The 12,166-nt window shown below is 42.5% G+C and overlaps 1 protein-coding gene and 1 long non-coding RNA gene across 3 annotated transcripts; both read right to left on the reverse strand.

The window, feature by feature from the left end:
• Window positions 1–3,281: 3,281 nt before the first annotated feature.
• On the reverse strand, window positions 3,282–4,506 carry LOC124707094. 2 transcript variants are annotated; one of them, XR_007004724.1, is made up of 4 exons: window positions 4,450–4,506; window positions 3,734–3,831; window positions 3,453–3,535; window positions 3,282–3,345 (listed from the first exon to the last, which is right to left on the reverse strand). It is a non-coding gene; the product is annotated as an uncharacterized LOC124707094 (long non-coding RNA). The 2 variants fall into 2 exon arrangements; XR_007004723.1 differs by having other exon boundaries at window positions 3,307–3,535.
• Window positions 4,507–6,249: 1,743 nt separating this feature from the next.
• LOC124648925 (putative disease resistance protein RGA3) lies at window positions 6,250–10,823 on the reverse strand. Its single transcript, XM_047188608.1, has 2 exons — window positions 7,296–10,823; window positions 6,250–6,584 (listed from the first exon to the last, which is right to left on the reverse strand). The coding sequence occupies exon 1, from the start codon at window positions 10,719–10,721 to the stop codon at window positions 7,323–7,325; it is 3,399 nt and encodes a 1,132-aa protein (XP_047044564.1). The 5' UTR covers window positions 10,722–10,823; the 3' UTR covers window positions 6,250–6,584; window positions 7,296–7,322.
• Window positions 10,824–12,166: the final 1,343 nt, after the last annotated feature.

The following is a 12,166-nucleotide window of genomic DNA, read 5'->3' on the forward strand; positions in this document are numbered from 1 at the left end:
TTGCATGTTTCATGATTATTTGGAGATCGAGCACCGGAGCCAGGATTCTGCTGGAAAAAGCACCGTCGGGATGCAATATTTCGGAAGATCAACTGTGGAAGGAAGTTTTACAGAAAATCCTATTTTTCCAGATGACGGAGGAAGCCAGAAGGGGGAGCCAGCTGGACCCAGGGTGGGCCCACACCATAGGGTGGCGCGGCCCATGGCCTGGCCGCGTCCTTTTCTTCGCGAAACCCTTCGTCCCGAAGACCTAAGCCACAGAGGAATCCTCACGAAGGGTTACAGCCCGCCTCGCGGGGCGGAGAACACCGGAGAGAAAAGAGCTCTCCGGCGGGCGAGGAATCCGCGGGGAAATTCCCTCCCGGAGGGGGAAATCGACGCCATCGTCACCGCCATCGAGCTGGACACCATCTCCATCACCATCATCATCATCTCCACCATCATCACCGCCATCTCCACCGCTGGACATCGTCACCGCTGTAGCAATTTGGGTTTGATCTTGATTGTTTGATAGGGAAACTCTCCCGATACTCGATTTCTACTTGTTGTTGATGCTATTGAGTGAAACCATTGAACCAAGGTCTATGTTCAGATTGTTATTCATCATCATATCACCTCTGATCATGTTCCATATGATGTCTCGTGAGTAGTTCGTTTAGTTCTTGAGGACATGGGTGAAGTCTAAATGCTAGTAGTGAATTATGGTTGAGTAATATTCAATGTTATGATATTTAAGTTGTGGTGTTATTCTTCTAGTGGTGTCGTGTGAACGTCGACTACACGACACTTCACCATTTATGGGCCTAGGGGAATGCATCTTGTACTCGTTTGCCAATTGCGGGGTTGCCGGAGTGACAGAAACCTAAACTCCCGTTGGTATATCGATGCAGGAGGGATCGCAGGATCTCAGAGTTTAAGGCTGTGGTTAGATTTATCTTAATTACTTTCTTGTAGTTGCGGATGCTTGCAAGGGGTATAATCACAAGTATGTATTAGTCCTAGGAAGGGCGGTACATTAGCACAGATTCACCCACACAACACTTATCAAAACAATGAAGATTAATCAGCTGTATGTAGCGAAAGCACTAGACTAAAATCCCGTGTGTCCTCGAGAACGTTTGGTCATTATAAGTAAACAAACCGGCTTGTCCTTTGTGCTAAAAAGGATTGGGCCACTCGCTGCAATTATTTCTCTCGCATTTTACTTACTTGTACTTTATTCATCTGTTACATCAAAACCCCGTGAATACTTGTCTGTGAGCATTTACAGTGAATCCTTCATCAAAATTGTCTGTCAACACCTTCTGCTCCCCGTTGGGATCGACATTCTTACTTATCGAAGATACTACGATACACCCCCTATACTTGTGGGTCATCATGCGCTTATGTAAATACGTTGCAACTGAAATAGCAAATTAGAAAGTAAATATAAATATATAGAATATCTGGTTATACAATAGGGACAACTTAAGACAGGTGAAGCAAAAGACAGCCTTCAGCAACTCCATTACATCCTCAAAAGCCAATCGAAAGCGCAGAAGAGTAACCACCGATAGACAACGAAACCAGTAAGTACAGGTGTAATACAAAAGTAGCTGCTAGTCAAAAGTATTATCCAAATTGCTTTTCTCGGGAATGCAACAGCTCTTGTAAGTAGACTGGGCACCGAATATCTGTAGCTCCAAACATCTGAATTTAGCTGGGCTATCTTCCCTGAAAATTTACCAGCTTCTGTAGGTAACACTTAACCACTTTAGCATCTTCTGAAGAATAACTCTGGCACTGTAATTTGTTTAGAGTAATCAGCACCTGACTTAAACACGAAACAATGCATGAAAATATCAGTAATGCAAGAACATGAGAGGATAAACCTCCATAGAAGAAAAACCTTATACGTGAACTAACACATCTACATAAAGCCAAGCAACAGAAAAACCTACCAATGATGATTGCAGCTTGAGAGACAAATATCCGAAGCCTCGCCTCAACTCGATGCCTGCGGCAGAGAGGATACTCTAAAAAAAGAAACATGTAAAAGTAAAACCAATTAGAAAAACACATATGAGCTGCATATTTTACATAAAATGCAAGAACAAACACCGTAGAAAGAAGGTTACATGTAAGCTAGTGCATCGACCTTCGCCGTGATGACCGATGTTCTTTGAAAAGGACTGAAGTGGAAAAACGGGGAGAAATCGTGGTCCTGAATTGAGCTTCAGAAATAGCAAATCACCAGTGGATGTTGACTTGATAAACACCCAAATTGTTATACGTATATACATAACTATTAAGAATCACTGAGAATTCAGAATCCGGTGTAAAAAGTATAATGCATATGAAGTTTTGAAATCTCATCTCTTATAAATAAAAGTCCCTTTATACATGCATATTACTCATTATTTCAAGGGACGGGAAGAAAGATATTCTCCATAAAAAGAATGCTCCCTTGTACTGCATTTGAATTGTCCTGTTAGAACAGAAAAAATAAAGAAACTATCTCGAGAAATCATCGGTTTCTTGATTGGTTGATTTTGCAAATTTACTGGCGAATGATGGTATGCATGGGTCCAGTTAGAGGTTATTGTGAATATCAGATCTAAACTAATATTTGTTCTAGAATTCTAAGCAATATGTGTGAGACTATATATCCAATGTTCAATATAGGCACTATGATTGAATCCGCAGTTGATAGGGCAAGCAAACAACTCAGTTTAATTCAGCGAAGAAGCAACCTAAGTAGTGTATCGTTGCTGAAGAGTACTCTCATCAAATATGTAGGTAAAGCAAGGATATCAAATATTATAGCAATTACCTGCAGGAGTGAGCAGCAGACAATCTTTGGCGCACCAGCTTATTCTCCGATCTACTCGGGCACACAAATTAATTACGAAATGCAAAAGCACAACAACAATTTTTGTAGGGTACCGCAAAAAAAATCTGATTAAAGGAAGCCACGGAGCTAACATGAAGCAAACGATCTTTCTGCTTAAGTCAGCAAAGGAATTAGTAACTGGTACTGTAGGAAATTAACTGAAAGATAATGGCACTCCCAACAATTTGTATGAGTTATGCAGAGGAGCCTTTCTTTAGGGTAATCTTGAACCGTGTCCGTATGAGTTCTGGAGATGAGCCTTTCCTTTAATGGAAGCTGAATTCTGATGTCAGCTGAATCCAACAATCCAGAAAATCATTTGAACATCAGTAAGGAATCTTGAATACTGTAGATACAACCCAGGCAGCAGTGAACTAATGCAGCAAGGAAACAAAATCTTATCTCGTGTTGCAAGTAAATACAATGGCCTCATTTTTTAAGCACGAATTCCCTTAGTTTTGTAGGCATATGATCTGCAAATAAGCAAGGCAAGACTTTCAATACATACACTTACATGAAAATAAATTGTTAATATAAAAGTGAATATATGGTACTAAAATTAGTTAAGCAACTTGATTACGTATGTCTCCAGCACCAGCCAATACTTGCCGAGCTCGCATCCGCAGGAAATTACCACAACAGACTATGCCAACATCAATAAACCTGAAACTATGCCAATATCAATAAACCTTGAGGACCATTTAAAGTATCCAAACGTGAGACCCTAACTTTGATAAATTCAGAACAAATCAAACAGCAGTTTTCATTACGTGTACTTAAGCTACTCTTTGTATAATTCATGGAAGGGAAGCAAGGTCAGCATAATTAATATTACTTTTGTTTGAGAAAAGTAAACGATACCTGAGAACCTCGGCATTTGTTTCATCGTCTGAAGAAATTTCATGGGCTCTCTCAAGTTAGCAACAACAGCCTGAATGCATTCCTGAGTCAGCTATAGCCTGGAAAAAAGAGAAAATGTATTTGCATTAAACTAAGAGGTGGCTCGTCGCCACTATGTCTCTAGCTTGACTTCGCTCTCAATACAATGTCAAAAACCAAGTCAGAGATATAATATATGCACGTAAGCATGGAATACAAATAAAAATTCTGTAAATTTTGGCCCATGGAAATCAGCAATAACAATTCTCAGTACATTCTGTGTGGAAGCATTGATAGCTGGAAAATTTTCATTTACACATGCAATTATGCAGATGCAGCATATTATATGCATGAACAGAGGCTATAATTATATAGAGAAAATGAATCCATGCCATTAACAACAACCAAGAAGGTTTGTTCATGCCAAATCTGGTAAACCAACAGTACTATCTCAACTACATTAACAATCCTAGCTATTCTGAACTGTACATTGGCTACTCGGCTACACTTATGCATCAATCATCAGGATTACATGATCTTACCAAAAGGAGCTGCAACATTGCTCAGTGCCTAAGTCTAGAATTAAACAATTGGTACTGATGATGTAATAATTAGCAAGCATTACACAGGAATTGACCAGGGAAGAGGCCAAATATGTAGGATGCTTATTAGAAGATAGGAGGGCAAAGGAAACTGACATAGCAATTGAGGAGGCTCGGCGGCATGGAAGCGGATACCACTGGGCATGAAGACATGTAGAAACCGGACGAGCAGCCTGCTCTGTCAGCAGTTAGGTAGTGCATGAATAATAACGTGAGAAAATGTTTTGAGTAGACAGATATAAACACAAACACATGTACTTCTTCGGGAAGGACAGCCCAAACCTGAACTCCAAGAAACCGGTCTTCTTCCCCGTGCTCCTCTCGAATAGATGCCAACCTGAACAAACCAAGATATGTATAGGAGATGAGGAGAAAATGGAATTGAGCAGAGGAATAGGCGTTTACCAAGCTAATCAGGTAGCACATCCGGCTACCCACTTCCTGCCGCCGCCGATCACCATGTTCGGCACCTTTGCCGCTCCTGTGGTCATCATCGAGCGCCGGCAAGCAGCAGAGCGCATCTGCATCTCCTATCCCAACCCACGACGTGTGTGGGTCCGTGGGACGGCGCCACCAAGACTCCTCCGTCCCTGCGTCCGCTCCACCTGCGGTCTTCTCGCCCCCATCGTGCGGCCGACCGGCCAGCGGAGTAGGGGACCGCCATCCGGGCGAGGAACTGCGGCGGGGAATCGCATGAGAAAGGAACTGCCCGGCGGGTCGGAGAGTGGAGATAGAACGGATACGTTTCGAGAGGACGGAAGAGCCTAGAAAGTTTAGTAAGCGGTAACTTCGCCGGAAACTGCCACGATATCCACGAAGAAACCTACTCGTGGCATGTATATCACCGGTCAGATATCGCCGGAAGACCGGCTCGAAGGGCAGCGAAGCCTAGGAACCGGTTGCCGGTAACCCCCGGATCCAAAAAAAAGGAAAGAAAAAATAACCGGATGGATCAAAACAGATTTAGAGCCACGCGTCATGCAACTGTTGGAGGGATGATTGGATAATTCTCACATCAACAGTACCCAAATCATGCAGATGGCGTGAAATCAGCTAGCAATTATATAGGGTATAATAATGTACGAACATAGGCTTGGGCTTTATCTCTCTAGAAAATAATAACTGGGCCTCATCTCGCTGTTTCTGAGAAAAAAATGCTGGGCTGAATGCAACCATACCGTGCCACCTCGGCACTCACCGGCGGCGCCGCACCACGATTCCGCTCCGGCTCCCTAGCCCATGCCTACGGCGTCGTCGCCGCACCACGATTCCGCTCCGGCTCCCTAGCCCATGCCTACGGCGTCGTCGCCGCCGCACCGCCCCGTCGAGTGCTACCGCCTCCTCGCCGCGCAACAAACCGATGACTCGGGAGGAGAAGAGAAGAGGGCACAGAGCGAATTCGCAACGGCCCCGTCGTTTTCGATACCGTAAGTTCATGGATTCTGACGAATTGTTTCGGATCGATGCTTTTAATCCCCGCAGATTTTGGTGTTTTCCCCAATGGTGCATGATGTCGCTTCCATAGCCTTAAGCTTCGTACCATTGCCATCTATTTGAGGAATAAACTCTTGAAAGTTGCAGTGGCACATTTGATTTGAGCAACTGGGTACAATGGCACATCAAAAGGTGATGTAATCTGCAGGCCATGCTCGCAGGAGATGCTAGATTTTGATACCTTCAATGCACCTTCCGTTCCAATACAGGAGTAGATTGTTACTGTACTGAACAAGGCACGTATACAACCATATTATCTTGTTTTGGTGGGTCACTTGTACTCTTGATGATACTCTATCTGCTACTGAATTCCATATTCCGTAGTGGTACATAATCTTGAAAATAGCCTTTGGTATTGAATGAGGGGGTCATACAAAGAGAAAAAAAGTTGCTGTCCTAAAATCATAGAATGACATGTATTTGGGAACTGAGAGAATGCAATTACGCAGACACAAACACCTGAGTTTATTTTGTCTAAGAATGAAACAGAGGATATAACTATCTGGCGATGGCAGTAATGTCTTGTTCGGTGTCTGAGAAACAAAATAAGTCCTTTTCACTTTCTCTGGAAACTACAAGATTTTTTTATTCAAAATTGATTCAGTTTTCTGGCCTTTCAGTTGCAAGTTTTGTGCATTAAATGAGTCTTCTGATGGTAGGTGGGACGTTAACTGTAAAGTGCTCTTGAAATATCGCCATTGTCGAAACATCAGTTGAAGAAGAATCCAGATGATAATCTGAAAATCAAGAAAAGAAAGTGCATAAGTGAGTGCCTGAACCTTTTGTAAGATTTTATTGTTTTACTTGAATGAACTGCATGCGTACAGGGACGTACACTAACTTCTAATAATCAAGAATTGAGATAGTTTAATCTATATTTTGTGAAATTTACCACTCTGGATTTTCCTACTTGGAAACTAATTCAACAATATTGTTGACCGGAAATACTTGCTCTATTCATGCGCGGACGGTGCATGGACAAACTTTCTCGTGTCACAGCTGAAGTCTTAGGTTATGTTTTCTGAACAGATATGGCTTGACCACACTTTTTTTTTTCCGATAAAGGGCTTGACCACACTACATGATTGATCCCTGCGAATTTTTTGTGAGCATGGAAATTTAGGCTTTGATGGTTTATTTTTGGTCACATTGTTATTATCCGAATTGGAAATTCCATCAATTTTTCTTCATTCTTCTTTGAATGCAAGGCTTGGCTATACGTTGTGGCTGCTGATGTTTACTATAGTTTCCTAATGTATGATTTATTGTTTGCTATTTGACATACAAATTATTTGAATCTTACCATCTCCATGAGCTAACATGCAAACTAGTTGAAATAATTAATAGAAAAATATCCTTTAGAGGATTGGCTTGAGTACGCAGCTTATGGTTAGTAGACAAAACATGTCTATGCAAATGAAACAGCAGAAAATGCATCCAGCTCATACCATTTGTGTTGTACTGCGGTGACGTACTCAGGATAATCTTCTTCGTATGCTCTTGTTGGGTATGTTGGTATCATCATCGATCTCAATGATTGGTACATGAGCGATTTTACGCCAATCTCTTCCATTACTTTCTTGGCAACTCTCCGTTAAAAATGGGCATTCTTTAATGTACAGTTCTTTCAACGACTTTGTAAGGCGTCCCGGCAAGCATGGTATGAGAGGACATTTCAAGATGCTTATAGCTGTTAAACATGGTGCATCTTCTAGACCAGCAGGCAAGTAGCTCAGGTTACTGCAATTGAGGATCTCCAATTTTTCCAGAGTGACAGGGAGCTTTACTGGAAAAGAGTTAAGGCTAGGACAATCAGCAGCTGCGAGATGTGTCAGTGAGGAAAGCTCATTAAGTTCTCGAAGAAGAGGGTTAATAAGATCCGCGCATGAGCTGATGCGCAAGTCTTCAAGCTTGGAAGGCAGCAAACTACACTGTCCAGATGGTGCTAGCCTTGGACAATCATAGATGTGAAGACTCTTAAGAGCAATTAGGGATCTGAATCCTTCAAGCGGCAGGTCAGCTAAATCTGAGCAGTGAGTGATGGTTAACTGCTGGAGAGCCAATAATTGCTGACTAAGCAATCCTTTCTGTAAGGATGTGAAATTTGGGCAATGATGAATCTGTAAGCATTCTAACGATGATGAAATCTGAGAGTTTGGAATATGGAATTCTGGAAGAACAGCGAACCCTGTTTCAGAAAGTTTGAGCTTCACTAGTGTTGATGGGAGGGGTGGAAATTCTGTTACTTGAGGGCAGTCCATCACTGCAAGTTCTGTGAGGGACGGAAGAAATTCACCATCTGTTACAGAAGCCCACCTTTTGAGATTAGTCAAATCTTCAAATAAGAGTTCTTTCAGTGCTGGAAACCCCTTAACCTCATTGGAACCGGAAAAATCTTCGTGGATTTGAATAATGGCTGGAAAACCACCAATATCTAAATACTTGAGTTGAGGCAGCTCTCCCAGTGCTGGTAGAATCGAACACTTCGTGCAATCAGACAGGTGGATGGTTTGCAAGTGGGAAAGACTACTTAACCAATTTGGAAAGGAGGAGCCTGCAAATGCCTTGACAGTTAGTTCCTTGAGTTCGTGATGTGGCCGAAGGACTTCAAGTATCTCTCTGTCCTCATTTGGTCCTTCTGATGCTAAGTTCCTGTTATCGGACCATATAAGGTCTAGAATGTTGATGAATGCCTTCTCGCTTAGAAAAGCTTGACTTGCCTCCTCTGTGCTAGCCACACTCTCTATATTCTTGATAGAAATATGCCCTCTGATCTCCATCATTTCCTTCAATTCACTGATCTTGTATCCTTTGTCTGTGCGGACCACAAATTCATCCAACTGTTGAAGACAAGTTAAGTTACCTATTCTGGCTATGCCTGTGACCAACTCTGTTCTTGCCTCTAGGCATCGAAGATTTACAAGATTGGTTATGCTTTGTGGGAGGTAATCTAACTCATGGCAGTTTGTCAACTTAAGTATTTGCAAGCTGAAGAGCCTACCAATTGACGACGGCAACACTGCTATACTAGTGCCCGAGAGATTCAAATATCGGAGCATTTTTAAGCTTCCAATTGAATCGGGCAACTCAGTAATGTCCTGTCGGTTCAAATCGAGCACATGGAGGTACCTTAACTTCAGGAACAGATCACTGGGGATAGAACTCGTCTTTGATTTATATCCACTTAGCAGTAAAAGTGTCCGTGCTCTCTTAAATCCAAGAAAGGCTTGAAATGAAGTCTGGCTTCTATTGTCACAAGAGAATGAGAGGTGCCTGGCACTTCTAGCAGAGCTGCTACTGTTTGGAAGGTCATCCAGTCTGAGACATTCATGAATAGAGACTGACTGTGCTAGATCATGTATAGCATCATGCATCACATATCCACCTTTGTGATGCTGGAAGAAGGACCTGCTTAGTAACTCATCAAAATAGCTACTTCCGATCTCCTCCATTCTTCTCCTCCGCTGAGGCTGAATAAAGCCAAGGGCCAACCAAATCTGGACCAACCTGTTCTTCTCAAACACATAATCTTTTTGGAAGACTGAGCAAAATGCAAAACATCTCTTCAGTACGGCAGGCAAATGATTGTAACTCAACCTCAGAGCTGGTAATATATTGTTCTTATCTGATGGCAATTCCCATATTTCACTCCTTAATACATTTTTCCAGTCTTCCTCAGTACCCTGGGAAGATAGTAAGCTGCCTATTGCTTTTGCAGCCAGTGGTAGGCCTTTCAATTTCTTCACAATTTCCTTGCCTATTATTTCCAAATTTGGGTGTGCAATGGAGTTACCATCTACAAATGCATAGGTCCTGAACAAATACCAGCAATCATTGTCGGATAACTGATTTAGATAGTATGGAGTCACGCCACCCATTAGATTCCCCACATTTTTGTTCCTTGTGGTTACTACGATTCTGCTTCCCTTTCCCCCAGTAACTAGAGCACGACGATATGTATCCCACTTTTCCGGGTCCTCATTCCACACATCATCAAGTACTAGAAGAAACCTTTTACCTTCTAGCTTTTTTGAGAGGTCTTCTTGAAGCAAGTTCATGTTGGTCGTGACCAATGAGACCCAACTGACGACTGATTCAAACTCACTAGCAACTGATTCAATGGTTTCCTTGGTAAGCTTCGTTAGATCAAAATTTTCAGAAACACACAGCCAAACCCTTAACTGGAAATGATTCTTTATTCTTGTATCATTGTAGACGAGCTGTGCTAGAGTCGTCTTCCCAAGTCCACCCATACCCACTATGGGAAGTATAGAAAGGTTGGCATGGTTGGAGTTGGAGTTTTTTTGATCGAGCAACATCTTGACAATGATCTCTTTATCTTCTTCTCTTCCGAATACACTTGAGTCATCAATTATTGAACTGGTCTCAGGCCTCTCTTTTATCTCTTTCCTATCCATCGTACTGACCATGTTTGGGCCAATAATCTGTCTTTCTTTGACAAGCCTATCGAGCTTCTCCTCAACTCCCCTTATTTCTTGCAATATCTTGTGGTTAAATAAACAAGTGTTCAACCAAAAGCAGCAGAAACAGCGCCTAACCTTGCTCAAATGGTTGTAGTTGGATGGGCCTTCCAGTTTGGATCGAAGGGCCTCAGCTGCATAATCATCGAGCAAGTCATCCATCTCATATGCGACATCCTTGAGCTTGGCAAGCCAGCTTCGTGCTTCCTTATCCTTGAATTGCCGCTCCTCGGCATCTTCAACATGAGCTTGAATGGCCGACAGAGTGCTGGATAGTTTCTCCAGCTCCTCTGCTACATCTTGGGGCAATTTCAGCTCACCAAAAGCGGTAGAAATCACCTTTTCGAAGAGTGCCTGCATGAAGGCAGACAGAACAGCTTCTCCGATCGGCATGGTTTTGGTTGCTTGGTCTCCCAGAGATGCAAACTGGAAGAAGAGTGGAACGACAGATGAGGAGGTTTGTGGTAACAATTGGTTATCTTTCAACCGTTGACTCCAAAGTCGGTCTTCTTGGTCTCAGTTGAAGCTGACGGTAGTACACTTCTAGGAAACAGGGGTCTTATTTTTTCTCCACTGACTTGTTGCATTAAAGCACTTGGCCCTGCCTTGCAGTTTCCAAAACAATTATCACCCAAACACGATACTCAGTTGAATTTGAATAGAGCCTAGGCACCACTTATTTTCATATTAGAATTATCTACTTGACACATAAATGTTTGCTTCCTTATATGAAAAACATGGTGAATCTAAGCCTGGCGATTTCCTGGAAAGGTTGATGATGGGAACATGTTTGTTAGATCTAAGAAGGGAAGAAGGGAACACGGTGAGTTGCTGTGTGTGTGCCACTGTGTAGCACACTAGCACGTCCTTTTCTTGTCATTAGTCTTACGATGTCTGGCCGTTATTGGATGGAAAATTTGGAAGGTAGCCACCAAGGATGACTGATTCAACTTTGTTACTGTATTCATTTTCTAGGGGAAGCTGAGACTGGGTTATGAATTATCAGGTGCGTATGTGCCACTTCAGTCTGGTAACACGTGTAGTGTGATGGATAAAGCCATAAAGGTAAGTGACTTGTTGTTTTTTTATTTATATTGAATACTCAAGTTTACAATCAAATCTGTTGGAAGTTTAAGATCTGAGTTCGATTCTGTAGATGTTTGTTCTGTGTCTTTTGAAGAATATTCATAGTCCGTGGCATTTGCATGCAAGTAGGCAAATCGTGTACATTGGCCAAAGGCAGTGATGAAGTACATAGTGGCACGATAAAAAAACACAAAGATCGAAAAAAATATTTTTTAATAATTTATATGTACATCGTAATTTTACATGTATTGTACAACACTGCTATACAAAGCGCTAGTGTACATGTACATGTACAAGAGTTCTACACCGGCTGTACAAAGAACGGGCTTAAGGCCCGTTACCCCCACCTACTGTGGGGGCAGGACAACGGTCCAAAGACTATCTTTTAAACCGCCTCTTCCCGTAGCAGTTTAGCAGTATGGTACAAAACTATTCCCAGATTAACGTATGTATGTATGATGAACACATAACATGTACGGTAAGAACATTATTATGAAGTAAAAAAATAAAGGCCACGTTATGGTTACGTGGGCTGGGCCACAGCCCACTTTGACATACCGAAACAGTCCAATCGTTTCAGAAATATCCTGCTCGACCCACGAGCTCGATGGAAGAGAAACATGTTCGCCGGGATCGCTAGCTCTGGCCGATCGCGCACACGGCCAGCACAGGGACCTTGCAGCGCGGGTGCGGTTGGTCCTTGAACTGCGCGGGCATCTCTGTTTGCAAACATGGCGACCTCTGCAAGTGAA

The sequence above is a fragment of the Lolium rigidum genome, chromosome 4, assembly GCF_022539505.1.
Source record: "Lolium rigidum isolate FL_2022 chromosome 4, APGP_CSIRO_Lrig_0.1, whole genome shotgun sequence".
Lineage (NCBI taxonomy): Eukaryota > Viridiplantae > Streptophyta > Magnoliopsida > Poales > Poaceae > Lolium > Lolium rigidum.